The sequence below is a fragment of the Bombina bombina genome, chromosome 6 (assembly GCF_027579735.1).
Source record: "Bombina bombina isolate aBomBom1 chromosome 6, aBomBom1.pri, whole genome shotgun sequence".
In the NCBI taxonomy this organism is placed as follows: Eukaryota; Metazoa; Chordata; class Amphibia; order Anura; family Bombinatoridae; genus Bombina; species Bombina bombina.
Window position 1 is genome coordinate 904,555,032 of NC_069504.1, and position 15,090 is coordinate 904,570,121.

Below are 15,090 nucleotides of genomic sequence, written 5' to 3' on the forward strand. Positions count from 1 at the left end.
TAAGCTGCAATGTCACTTATCTGATAGAGGGCACTGCTTCTGTCACAGGACACAACAATACGTGCGTGCCAAGATGGTGGCGCACAGTTTAAAAAGGCAGTTTTGCCAACAGACTTCTGTAATGGGTTAAAATAAGAGAACCGATTTAAAGTTAGCTGTAGGTACAGGAGGAAAGCAATATGCTAAGTAGTAACCAACCTCAGCAGTTTAATGTCCCTTTAAGGCTGAAAACTTTTTTTTAAAGATACTAGAGTTAATTCCTTTGCATTCAGAGCTCTGACCCTCCTATATGCTGCATAGTGATTGCTTGATATGTGCAGGAGCTCATTTATATTTGTCCTTTACTGGCTACAGCAAAGGAGATAAGACAACACTTAAAGGGTGTGCCCTTGGTCTTCAAAACTATAGTTATTTTGCTAACAAAATAAATATTTTTAAAACCTCTATTTTGTATGCAGGTCCTTTATAATGAAACAATATACGTTCTAATGCATATATTAGAAATTATTTCAATGTCCCTTTTAAAATAAGCGCACAAACAAAGTCTGGCACAAGTTGTGTGCTATATAATCTTTTATTATTATTATACCTTTGATCAGTCCCCAGCATTACTGCATTGTACCTTATTGCCTTCTTTTTTGTGCTTTTCTGCAGGAGGACTGCTTAATGCATTTACCACAAATGTTATTAATCAGTAAATAACTGGTTCAGTAATCAGTACAGGTCACATTTACTGAATTTGTCCTACATTAAATTAGTTTTCCTGATATCAGCCATGAATCTTTACTGAATTATTCAATGCGTGAGAGCAGCTATGAGTGTCTGAGTTATACCTTTATCTAGAACAGACGTTGCTCTGGCGTTAGTGCGCCTATACCCTGATTTGTAGGGTAAACTTGCTTTTCTCCCTCTCTCTCATTCTTCCCACATTTAAATAATACGATTTGCTCCTGCAGGAGCAAGGTTACTGCAAATGAGATGAGTTGCAGAGAACAGGGTCCCATGTTGGCCAGCCGCTGACACCACGATATATTGTTTTAATTTAGTTCTCACAGCGCACCCTACAGCTTCAAGCTGATGTGATTCTCTGTTGTTTTTTTTCTTTCTCCCTCAGCTGCCACCCTCTGTCTGGGGAGTGCACCTGCAGGGCTGGCTGGAGCGGCCTGTACTGTGAGGAACCCCTAGCCGTCCGGGATTCTATGGAGAAGGTTGTGAACTGCTGTGTTACTGTCACAATGGGGCTGACTGTGACAGTATGACAGGAAGATGCCTCTGTGCGCCTGGGGTACACAGTAAGGTCAGTTACAAAAAGTTTTTGTAGGTGCGCTACTGTAGTAAATAAATTAGATTAAGGTGGCTTTTAACATGCGCTCTTTATTTGCTTCACACGTATTTATCACAACTGTAACATTTCCCCAGGGTTAATATTTTAAATTGTTTATTCTTGGACCCGGGTTGCTTTATAAGTCTGTGACTACCATTATACATCAGTGATCTGTTTTTGTAAAACTTTTTTTCAGTTCATTATATGATTTTGTTGTTTTGGGATAGATTGGAGTGTGTGTATTTGCTTGTTAAAAGGGACATTGTACTGCAAAATGACATTCTTTAATGCACTAAACTTTTTGGGAGTCACAGAGAACTGGTGATCCTGAGCAGACAAGGCTGGTGAATGGTGTGGAGTCATGTGACTTCAATCACTAATGCTTACCGGTAGTTCCTCTGCTGCTCCCAAGTGGTACCTTAACTATGTGTTTAAACCTTTTGTAGGGGTTAAAACACATAGTTGCGCAGAGTCAATAGTGCTAAAATGACATGCTCTAAAACGTGCCTTTAAATCATATTGTTTTAAGGTTTGTTTGTTTTTCCAAAATAAATCTATTTCTCCAACATAGGTGTGTCCGGTCCACGGCGTCATCCTTACTTGTGGGATATTCTCTTCCCAACAGGAAATGGCAAAGAGCCCAGCAAAGCTGGTCACATGATCCCTCCTAGGCTCCGCCTTCCCCAGTCATTCTCTTTGCCGTTGTACAGGCAACATCTCCACGGAGATGGCTTATCTGCAAGTTCTTTGAAGGGACAGATTTCTGCTTTATCTGTTTTACTTCACAAAAAGCTGGCGGCTGTGCCAGATGTTCAAGCTTTTGTTCAGGCTCTGGTTAGAATCAAGCCTGTTTACAAACCTTTGACTCCTCCTTGGAGTCTCAATTTAGTTCTTTCAGTTCTTCAGGGGGTTCCGTTTGAACCCTTACATTCCGTAGATATTAAGTTATTATCTTGGAAAGTTTTGTTTTTGGTTGCAATTTCTTCTGCTAGAAGAGTTTCAGAGTTATCTGCTCTGCAGTGTTCTCCTCCTTATCTGGTGTTCCATGCAGATAAGGTGGTTTTGCGTACTAAACCTGGTTTTCTTCCGAAGTTGTTTCTAACAAAAACATTAACCAGGAGATAGTCGTGCCTTCTTTGTGTCCGAATCCAGTTTCAAAGAAGGAACGTTTGTTGCACAATTTGGATGTAGTTCGTGCTCTAAAATTCTATTTAGAGGCTACTAAAGGTTTCAGACAAACATCTTCTTTGTTTGTTGTTTATTCTGGTAAAAGGAGAGGTCAAAAAGCAACTTCTACCTCTCTCTCTTTTTGGCTTAAAAGCATCATCAGATTGACTTATGAGACTGCCGGACGGCAGCCTCCTGAAAGAATCACAGCTCATTCCACTAGGGCCGTGGCTTCCACATGGGCCTTCAAGAACGAGGCTTCTGTTGATCAGATATGTAAGGCAGCGACTTGGTCTTCACTGCACACTTTTACTAAATTTTACAAATTTGATACTTTTGCTTCTTCTGAGGCTATTTTTGGAGGAGAAAGGTTTTTGCAAGCCGTGGTGCCTTCCATCTAGGTGACCTGATTTGCTCCCTCCCATACATCCGTGTCTAAAGCTTTGGTATTGGTTCCCACAAGTAAGGATGACGCCGTGGGACCGGACCACACCTATGTTGGAGAAAACAGAATTTATGTTTACCTGATAAATTACTTTCTCCAACGGTGTGGTCCGGTCCACGGCCCGCCCTGGTTTTTTAATCAGGTCTGATAATTTATTTTCTTTAACTACAGTCACCACGGGTATCATATGATTTCTCCTATGCAAATATTCCTCCTTTACGTCGGTCGAATGGACTGGGGAAGGCGGTGCCTAGGATGGATCATTTGACCAGCTTTGCTGGGCTCTTTGCCTTTTCCTGTTGGGGAAGAGAATATCCCACAAGTAAGGATGACGCCGTGGACCGGACACACCGTTGGAGAAAGTAATATATCAGGTAAACATAAATTCTGTTTTTTTTTAATATTGCTATAGAAAAAAAAGGGATATTCAGCTGATTTACATAAGTTGTTTTATATCGGTTTTCTACTTGCATTGCGTTTCCCTGTAGGTTACATACAGAAGATAAGACTTTTGATAATTAACCTGCTTTGACTTCAATGTTTAGTAATCTGCTGATCTCCTGGAGAGGATTTTAAAATTAGCGAATAAGTAGGAACTGTAAATGAGTGCTGTGCTGTGTGTGACCATTTAGTGTCCACTGGATATTGTGATAATTTAAAAAGAAATAATATAGGACAAATGCATATGATTTTGTGCAAAGTATGTACTGTATATGGAATTCTGTCCAATAATGATGATGGGGGAGTTGTCACTAGTTCTTCATTCACTCTATAGTGATACAATGACATGCTCTTATCCTTAGATCATATTGTTTTATCACTAGCAATGCTGCAAAGCTATGTGTTTAATTCCTGCAAATGGGGGGGGTTAATCACTAGTGATAAAATAACATGCATGTTCTATCTGAACCATGAGAGATTAAACAGTCAGTAACGTCAAAATTAAACTTCAGATAGATCATACAATTTTAAACAAATTTTTAATTTACTTCTATTACCAAGTTTGCTTTGTTCTCTTGGCAAAACATACCTAGGTAGGCTCAAGAGCAGAAATGAACTAAAGGAAGCTAGCTGTTTATTGGGGCTGCACATGTTTGCCTCTTGTCATGGTCTTACCTGATGTGTTCTTCTACGTCCCAGTAGTCCATTGCTGATCCAAAACCTACATTGCAAAAAAGAATACAAAGAGAACAAAGCAAATAGAAGTAAAATGGAAATTGTTTAAAATTCTATGTTAAATCATGAAAGTTTAGTTTTGATTGGCATGTCTCTTTAATGTAGACTTTCCTGTCCCTTTTAATTACGCATAGACAAATATAACCTTGACATGCTTTTGAAATAAATGCAATTTGCCTGCTTTTCCTGTAGATATTCAAAATCTCGCTGGCATGGAGAGAAATCACACAAAATCTTTGGGATCTTTTTTTAGACCTTATATTGTAATATAGGAGTCTCTTTTACATAAAGAACACTACATAGCAACATAAACATTTATAAAATTTGTGTTTCTAAAAATGTTTAAAGGGCCTTGCCATACCGACTAAGGGGTCCATCCGATAAAAATCGTCGCCCGCAAAAGCCGGCGACGCCAATATTTGCGCGGGTTTGGTATCCTATATACGGCGTAACCTAGAAGTTACGCGCGTATATTTCTGCCGTCGCCCGTAGTTTTTTGGGCTATAGGCAGGTATACCAAACCAGCGCAGTTTGGTATCCAATATGCAGCGTAAGGACTTACGTGGCGAAAATGGAGAAAACTTACTCCATTTTCACCTCGCCACAAAAAGCAGCCGTAAGAAGCCTTACGCTGACTATTGGAGCCCCCTAACTCCCTAAACTGGCTTCTAAAATAAACCTAACGCATGCGCAATGTCTATCTCCCTGTCAACCGCGATCTTCTAAAATAAACCTAACACCTAACGCATGTGCAATGTCTATCTCCCTGTCAACCGCGAACTTCTAAAATAAACCTAACACCTAACGCATGCGCAATGTCTATCTACCTGTCAACCGCGATCCCCCCCCCCCCCCCCCCGAAATCCCTAATAAAGTTATTAACCCCTAAAACCGCCGCTCCCGGACCCCGCCGCCATCTACATAAACTAACCCCCTACTGTGAGCCCCTAAAACCGCCGCCCATCTACCTTATCTATCCCTTAATTAGAACCCCCTTACACCGCTGTCATCTACCTTATCTATCCCCTAATCTGACCCCTTACACCGCCGCCACCTATATAAAAATTATTAACCCCTAATCTAATCCCCCTATACCGCCGCCAGCTATATTAATATTATTAACCCCTAATGTAAGCCCCTTACACCGCCGCCATCTCTATTAAAATGATTAACCCCTAATTTAATCTACCTACCCCCGCCGCCAGCTATATTATCTATATTAACCCTAAGTATATTATAGTTAATATAGGTATACATTATATATATTAACTATATTAACCCTAATTATAATATTGTTAATATAGTTAATATAGTTACTATAGTATTTATATTAACTATATTAACTCTATCTAACCCTAACACCCCTAACTAAATTTATATTAAATTAATCTAATTCATTTATAAACTAAAATATTCCTATTTAAATCTAAATACTTACCTATAAAATAAACCCTAAGATAGCTACAATATAATTAATAATTACATTGTAGCTATGTTAGGGTTAATATTTATTTTACAGGTAAATTGTTAATTATTTTAACTAGGTATAATAGCTATTAAATAGTTATTAACTATTTAATATCTACCTAGTTAAAATAATTACCCAATTACCTGTAAAATAAATCCTAACCTAAGTTACAAATACACCTACCCTATCAATAAATTAAATAAACTACAAACATCTATCTAAAAATACAATTAAATTAACTAAACTAAATTCCAAAAAAAAAATCACTAAATTACAAAAAATAAAAAAAAGATTACAAGATTTTTAAGCCTAATTACACCTATTCTAAGCCCCCTAATAAAATAATAAACCCCCAAAATAAAAAAAATTCCCTGCCCTATTCTAAATTAAAAAAAATGTCAAAGCTCTTTACCTTACCAGCCCTTAAAAGGGCCTTTTGTGGGGCATGCCCCAAAGAATTCAGCTCTTTTGCATACAAATACAATACCCCCCCCCCCCATTACAACCCACCACCCCCACATACCCCTATTCTAAAACCACCCAAACCCCCCTTAAAAAATCCTAACACTACCCCCTGAAGATCTCCCTACCTTGTCTTCACCACACCGGGCCGAACTCCTGATCCGATCCGGGCGATGTCTTCCTCCAAGCGGCAAAGAAGAATTCTTCCTCCGGCGATGTCTTCCTCCAAGCGGCAAAGAAGAATTCTTCCTCCGGCGACGTCTTCCTCCAAGCGGCAGCAAAGTCTTCATTCTTCCGGCGGCATCTTCAATCTTCTTTCTTCTCTCCGCCGCCGCGGAGCATCCATCCCGGACTACGACTGAACGACGAATGAGGTACCTTTAAATGACGTCATCCAAGATGGCGTCCGCCGAATTCCGATTGGCTGATAGGATTCTATCAGCCAATCGGAATTAAGTTAGAAAAATCTGATTGGCTGATTGAATCAGCCAATCAGATTCAAGTTCAATCCGATTGGCTGATCCAATCAGCCAATCAGATTGAGCTCGCATTCTATTGGCTGTTCCGATCAGCCAATAGAATGCGAGCTCAATCTGATTGGATCAGCCAATCGGATTGAACTTGAATCTGATTGGCTGATTCAATCAGCCAATCAGATTTTTCTAACTTAATTCCGATTGGCTGATAGAATCCTATCAGCCAATCGGAATTCGGGCGGACGCCATCTTGGATGACGTCATTTAAAGGTACCTCATTCGTCGTTCAGTCGTCGTCGGGGATGGATGCTCCGCGGCGGCGGAGCGAAGAAAGAAGATTGAAGATGCCGCCGGAAGAATGAAGACTTTGCTGCCGCTTGGAGGAAGACGTCGCCGGAGGAAGAATTCTTCTTTGCCGCTTGGAGGAAGACATCGCCGGAGGAAGAATTCTTCTTTGCCGCTTGGAGGAAGACATCGCCCGGATCGGATCAGGAGTTCGGCCCGGTGTGGTGAAGACAAGGTAGGGAGATCTTCAGGGGGGGTAGTGTTAGGCTTTTTTAAGGGGGGTTTGGGTGGGTTTTAGAATAGGGGTATGTGGGTGGTGGGTTGTAATGGGGGGGGGGGGTATTGTATTTGTATGCAAAAGAGCTGAATTCTTTGGGGCATGCCCCACAAAAGGCCTTTTTAAGGGCTGGTAAGGTAAAGAGCTTTGAAATTTTTTTAATTTAGAATAGGGCAGGGAATTTTTTTTATTTTGGGGGTTTATTATTTTATTAGGGGGCTTAGAATAGGTGTAATTAGCTTAAAAATCTTGTAATCTTTTTTTTTTATTTTTTGTAATTTAGTGTTTGTGTTTTTTTTTTTTGTAATTTAGTTTAGTTAATTTAATTGTATTTTTAGATAGATGTTTGTAGTTTATTTAATTTATTGATAGTGTAGGTGTATTTGTAACTTAGGTTAGGATTTATTTTACAGATAATTGGGTAATTATTTTAACTAGGTAGATATTAAATAGTTAATAACTATTTAATAGCTATTATGCCTAGTTAAAATAATTAACAATTTACCTGTAAAATAAATATTAACCCTAACATAGCTACAATGTAATTATTAATTATATTGTAGCTATCTTAGGGTTTATTTATAGGTAAGTATTTAGATTTAACCCCTTAATGACCACAATGTATCCTGTTTGTCACTGGTCGTTAAGAGTTTTTTCAGGACATAACAGCACAAGTCTAGCAAGAACACGCTATTAATACCCTTCCTCCAGCAGGGCTTTGTGGAATAGAGCAGTCTCAACGCTGGTGGCAAGACCGGGCTATAAAACAATCAAGTCCCAAAAAAAGGCCAACGACATACAGGGTACGTCGCTGGTCCTTAAGGGGTTAAATAGGAATATTTTAGTTTATAAATGAATTAGATTAATTTAATATAAATTTAGTTAGGGGTGTTAGGGTTAGATAGAGTTAATATATTTAATATAAATACTATAGTAACTATATTAACTATATTAACCCTAATATAATTAGGTTAATATAGTTAATATATATAATGTAATACCTATATTAACTATAATATACTTAGGGTTAATATAGATAATATAGCTGGCGGCGGGGTAGGTAGATTAAATTAGGGGTTAATCATTTTAATAGAGATGGCGGCGGTGTAAGGGGCTTACATTAGGGGTTAATCATTTTAATATAGATGGCGGCGGTGTTAGGGGCTCACTTTAGGGGGTTATAGATATAATATAGCTGGCGGCGGGGGTACGGGAGCGACGGTTTAGGGGTTAATAACTTTATTAGGTTGCGGCGGGGGTACGGGAGCAGCGGTTTAGGGGTTAATAGCTTTTTTATTGTTTAGGATAGTGAGGGGGGGATAGCGGATAGAGGGTTAGACGTGTCGGGCTATGTTAGGGAGGCGTGTTAGATGTGTCGGGCTATGTTTAGGAGGCGTGTTAGACAGTGCGGGTGATTTAGACTTTAGTCAGGTTTTATAGGCGCCGGCAGTTTCTAACGTGGCGCAAGTCACTGGCGACTCCAAAAATCTGTACTTACGCAGATTTCTGGACATCGCTGGTTTGTGAGACTTGCGCCACTTTAGTGACGGCGCCGCATATTGGGATGGCTCGAGTTGCGAGCTGAAACTGCGGGCGACGTGGGTTCCCTCGCTTGCCGCCGCAAACTGCGATCTATATCGGATCGCGCCCTAAACTTATTAGTTCATCTCACCTGAGTTGCATGATTTTGAATATAAGGGCCCTAGGTATTGGTCTTTGGTTATACAGACAAAGATAATTTAAAGAAGCATATGTGTACAGAAAGTTATAAAAAAAAAAGTATATCTGATTTTCCTGCAAGCTCAACCCATTTTAAAGGGTTGTGGTTTCAAAGAACCAAACCAGCAATTCCTAATGCAAAAATAAACCTAATGGAGCAATTGCTCATTCATTTTATACACTGCAGCTGGTATAACAAGTCATACGGAACACATTAAGGGGAAAACGAGCTTGACAAGTACAAGCCTTCCTCAGGTTTTGGTCCCTCTCTTTAGTCTATAAATTGAAGCAGTAGTTCAATAGTACATTTTTAGTGTTGCTTTATACGTGGTACATGTGTTATGTAACAATAAATGAGCTTTGCTTTCTCATATCCCTAGAAATGCTTCCTCATTAATTCTTGTAAGATTTTTGCACTATCCTTTCCTCAGCAAGTCCGAGCGCAGGACATTCGTGTTTATTTGCTAAGCTCAGCTGCTGGCTCTGAAAATGCTGCAACTGCAGAAAAATCCTCCAGATCGGCCCACGGAGTTCAAGTGCCATCTTACTGTGAGAGTCTCAGGAGCAGGCGCAGGCTGTACCGTCCCCCCCTGTTAACACCATCTGCTAGGCCCAATTTCACCTCTGTATATACACTAACAGGAACTCAGAAGAAAACCTGCCTCTCAACCTGTAACATTGCTGCTCCCTTACCCTAGTATTGGTTAGGCACATCTGTATTATAGGAACAATACACATATGCAGTACCAGGCCTACCTCTAACACAAAACTGTAATACAAAAGTAAGGTACATTTGTAAAGTGAGAGTGAAGCAAACTAATGTGTGAGAGAGGCACATTCATAATGTGAGAGTAAAACAAACTAATGTGTGAGTAAAGCAAACTAATGTGGGAGAGAGGCACATTCATTATGTGAGAGTAAAACAAACTAATGTGTGAGAGTAAAGCAAACTAATGTGTGAGTAAAACAAACTAATGTGTGAGAGTAAAACAAACTAATGTGTGAGTAAAACAATCTAATGTGTGAGTAAAACAAACTAATGTGTGAGTAAAACAAACTAATGTGTGAGTAAAACAAACTAATGTGTGTGAGTAAAGCCAACTAATGTGTGAGAGTAAAACAAACTAATGTGTGAGATTAAAGCAAACTAATGTGAGAGTAAAGCAAATTAATGTGTGAGAGTAAAGCAAACTAATGTGAGAGTAAAACAAATTAATGTGTGAGAGTAAACTAATGTGTGTGAGTAAAGCAAACTAATGTGTGTGAGTAAAGCAAACTAATGTGAGTAAAGCAAACTAATGTGTGAGTAAAGCAAACTAATGTGTGAGAGTAAAGCAAACTAATGTGTGAGATTAAAGCAAACTAATGTGAGAGTAAAACAAACTTATGTGTGTGAGTAAAGCAAACTAATGTGTGTGAGTAAAACAAACTAATGTGTGAGTAAAACAAACTAATGTGTGAGTAAAACAAACTAATGTGTGAGTAAAACAAACTAATGTGTGTGAGTAAAGCCAACTAATGTGTGAGAGTAAAACAAACTAATGTGTGAGAGTAAAGCACGTATGTAGTGTTAGAGTAAGGCACATATTTAGTGTGAGAGTGAGGCACAAATGTAGTGTGAGAGTGAGGCACATATGTAGTGTGAAACTGAGGCAGATATATGTAGTGTGAGAGTGAGGCACATATTTAGTGGGAGAGTGAGGCATGTATGTAGTGTGAGAGTGAGGCAGATATATGTAGTGTGAGAGTGAGGCATGTATGTAGTGGGTGAGGGAGGCATGTATGTAGTGTGAGAGATTAGCTTACCTCATAGCATACCTCATTATGCATTTCCTTTTTGTTGGATCTAAAAGAGGGTATTTTAAAATGTGTTTTAGTTCCTCATTTTGTGAAAAAGAATTCTGTGCTGTTTTCATCAGCCAGTGTGCAATTAATTTTCTTTCATCATATGGACAGAACATACACTTTTAAACAACTTTCCAATTTACTTCTATTATCAAATTTACTTCAGTCTCTTGTTATCTTTTGCTGAAGGAACAGCATTGTACTTCTGGCAGTTAGCTGAACACATCTAGTTAGCCAATCACAAGAGACAAATGTATGCAGGCACAAATCAGCAGCTAGCTCCCTCTAGTGTAGGATATGTGCATATTCTTTTTCAACCAGGGATACCAAGAGAATGAAGCACATTAAAATGACATGCTCTATATGAATCTTGCAAGTTTAATTTTGACTTTCCTATCACTTTAACTGATATTTTAATATCAATATAAATAGCCTTCACGTAAATTTTTTTAATTATTATTTACATTTTTGTTTAAATTTGTCACCTTTTTATATGAAGGATATAAATCTTTCATCTTATTTATTTCATTTACCCTCTGTGAAACAATTTATATTATACAATGTCCTTTTTATCCAAACAGGATCTAACTAAATACCATTTAATGCTTCTCTGCTTTTGTATACTCTGCAGCAACCTGTCTGTTTTGTGGTCCGTTTCTTCCATGTCTGCTACTCCACACTTTGTTCCTTGGTTTTCTGTCATGGTTAATACTGTACTCTGACGCTGCTGCCTTTACACACTATGTTCCATTCTTTGTTTATCGTCCCTACTTAGTTCAGTGCCTTTGGTATTTCACACTCTACACTTTCTATTTTCCCACACCTCTTTCTTTCTTGTCTTGCTGGTGTTGAATACTTCTGTTTGGGTTGTTATACTCTGCTGTCTGCCTTTCTAATGTTCGTACTTTGTTCTGTCTCTGCTGCCCATTCTCTATTCTATGTTTGACTGATCTTCTATGCTCTGTTCCCTGCCTCTCCATTCTTTCATATTCCTGCCTCAGCTTTCCATATTTTCCCCTCACCATAAATGAACTGCTTCATCTGATTCCCGTCAGTTTGTCTGTGGCCTTTAACCGGCCATAATCAATGTCCCCATTCCTCGTTAATGAGGCTTTTATCTCCTTGATTTATTTCCAATAGGTCGTGTGTAGCAGCTGCCCGCTAATCCCAGTGACCTGTCATTCACTGCCCCCCCCACTCACACTGGCTGAAGCTTGGCAGTTTCTCTGGTCCCTCATAGCCTTGTAACTTGTCCTAATTAGAATTCTGTGTAGTATGGTTGATAACCCACTCCCTAAAATAGCTGTCACTGGAGTCACATAGAGTTTGTGTCTGATTAAAGCCACGTCTCTCTGTCCAGCAAGGCTATAATATGCACAGCTGAGTGGTAGACTGCACAGCAGAGAAATAACAGAGAGATCAGAGTGACAGAATAGTATATACAGAAGTGTAATAAAGTGAATCTGACAGAGACTGAATAACATACACAACAGAGTGAATAACATGCACTGTAAAATGATACATACATAACTATAGTTGAAGAATATGTAGTCCTCCACATATCGTACTTTAGCTATGGAGGATTCTGATTCATTAAAGGGTTCTCCCTCTATTTTATAGAGTAATGCCTGTTTATATTGTGAGGGAGCTCTGGAATATCTGCCTTCTCAATTATGTTCCATATGCCTTGATAAGGGGATTATATCAAATAATGTTGACATGTTTGATACCACTGAGCCGCTCACCTCTGAGGAGTCCTCGTCCAGTGACATGCACACCCTACATGCAACCTTTTTTTTTATTTAAACAAGCTTTATTGTTCATGTCTTTCAGCAATACACAAATAAGAGACAATAAATGTAAATAATACAGTGGGTAATACATAATCCATCCAACCTGGTTGATTCCAGAGATTTGGCTATATAGCATTCTAGAGTCCCATAGGTTATAACAGAGTCCCAATGTAGATGCAAGCCTGGAATCTAGTGTAACCAGGTACATGTGTCTCTTTCAAAAGCTTGACGTTTTAATAAACTTTTTTTGTTCAATAATATCATTATACAACATTAAACAAATCAAATGACTGCCAAAGCGTGCCAGACAGATTTTCATGGAACATTAGATTAATGTGAAGGGGAAAGGGAATAGAGGGAGAGAACTTCAAACGGGGAGGGAGATAAAAAATAATAAAGAAGAAGAAAAATTAATAACAACACAACAACCCTGTTCCATGGGGGAGTTCACAGCTGCCAGACCAATTATAAAGGGGTTCCCTTCCAGCTGTCCAGCATCATTTCATAGGTGACCAACTGGTTTGTCTTTAGGTAGTGCAGCCTCTCTAACACCAGCAAGTCATCTACCGATGCCCGCCACTCCTCTAACGTTGGTATGGTTGTTGTTTTCCATTTTTTTGGAATCAGTTTTTTTGCTCCAGTGAGCATTATCAGCAGGAGTGCCTGAATGTGTGTTTCCGTAACTTTTGGGAGGTGTAGAAAAAGTATTGTGTCAGGTGTGCAAGAAAGGTTTATGTGTGACCTCTACGATGCTTGTGCTATCACCTCAGACCAGAAACCTGAGACCCTCAGGCATGACCACCAAATATGTAATAATGACCCAGTTTCCCCACACCCTCTACAACACAATGGGCTGGCCAAAGGGTATAGCTTGTGGAGTCTGGCCGGGGTGAGATACCATCTACTCAACAGCTTTCTTGCACATTAGCTGATACAGAGGAACGTTTTGTCAGTGTAAACGATTTAAGCCACGCTTCTTGTTCGATATCTGGATTAAGCTCCCTGTGTCATGTCTGAGGTCTTGTCAGTTTGTCTGTCCCTTTAAATTTGAACCCTTATAAGGCTCCTCCTAACTAAATCCTGTGCTCTGTAATTTGATCCTTATGCTGAGTATCCTGGCTTGTGCTGAAGCAATCTACATGCTCTCTGGATCTCTACCTGAGCCTACTTACAGGAACTCACCAAAAACTATTTCCTGCAACTTTTTGTTATTTCTTATGCTTGCTACAAATACCTTTTTGTCTCCTCAGCATTTACTTAAGCTTTTAGGCTTACAGCTCACAGATTGTGCTTTTCAGAATTCCTCTGCCGTGCCTGTCAGCAGCTCCTCTGCTATACTCACAGCCTGCACTTCCTGTTTGGCGATACTGGACTCCAGGTAACTGCTGCTTTTCCTCTAGCAGAATCTTTCACCAGACCACAGTATTAAAGGTACTGAATATTCCTTTGGCATTACCATTTTGAAAGTGTTTTCTGGACTCATCAGGTTTTATTGCAAACTTGTATCTTATATGCTGTGAACTGAGCTTATCATTGCAATCTGTGCCTATGTACATTCACTCCAGGAAAAGGCTGCATTTCTCATATATGTGACTCTATTTTCTGATACTCCTACAAGTGAACTGACTTATTAGCTTAAGTATAAGTATAAATATTCTACCTATTCTTCAGTATTATATGCAAGTTTCATTTTTGTCTCACTCTTGCCTGTTAATCCTTATATACAGGCACTAATATCCTTTTCTCCTCTGTTCAGCAAGTATTGGATTCAGCTTTCACTAATTGAGCTATCCTTTCTGCAGAGTTGAGAATTCCTTTTTAACCCATACTGGGCCCTCAGTCTAGGATCAGAATAGGGGATTGTGACTTAACAGCCCCGATATTTGTGAGACTGAGTGGTAACCTAACCATTTCCCTGTATTGATTCTTACATATTACAGAGCCAAAAAGAAAAAGAAAAGGGAATTAGTATGGAGTTAGCAGAACTCACTAATAAAGTATCTGCATTAGCTCAGAACATGGATATACTAATTCAAGGCATTAGAGAGATCCAGTCTGAGAATCAGTATCTCAGAACAGTCATTAGAGACAACATTGACAACAGACCCTCCATGCCTGAATCACCCCCTGATCCTCAAGTCTGTCCCCCAGAGAGATTTTCAGGGGATAGAAATCAGTTCAGAGACTTTAAAAATTCTTGTCTCCTTTTCTTCTCATTGAAACCTAAGACTTATCCTACTAAATGTACAAAAGTTCTTACTGTTATTTCATATCTGAAAGGAGAACCCAAAGCTTGGGCTACCAATTTTTTTGAGAATAATGATCCAATTCTGGATTCTCTACAACAGTTCTTTGAGAAAATGTCTTTCCTCTATGAGGATACAAATAAACAGAATACAGCTGAAAATGCACTTAAGGCATTAAAACAGAATAGAAGACCTGCTGAGGATTATGTCTCTGATTTCAAAAGGTGGGCACCTGACACCATGTGGAATGAGGCAATTCCGTACTGGTCTTTCAGACATTGTTAAGGACGAATTGGCAAGGGGTCCTCTCCCCTCTACTCTCGATGGACTTATGTCACATGCTGTCACTATAGATCGGAGGATTTGTGAACGTAAAAGTGAGAGAGGTTATGCAGAACAGCCATGGA

The 15,090-nt window shown here is 39.2% G+C and overlaps 1 protein-coding gene across 1 annotated transcript in view; it reads left to right on the plus strand.

Moving 5' to 3' along the window:
* The window catches only part of MEGF11 (multiple EGF like domains 11), a 1,076,815-nt gene that overhangs the window by 728,047 nt on the left and 333,678 nt on the right, over positions 1–15,090 (plus strand). The window contains 2 exon segments of the mRNA XM_053718531.1: positions 1,115–1,190; positions 1,193–1,285. Coding sequence (XP_053574506.1) covers positions 1,115–1,190; positions 1,193–1,285 — 169 coding nt within the window.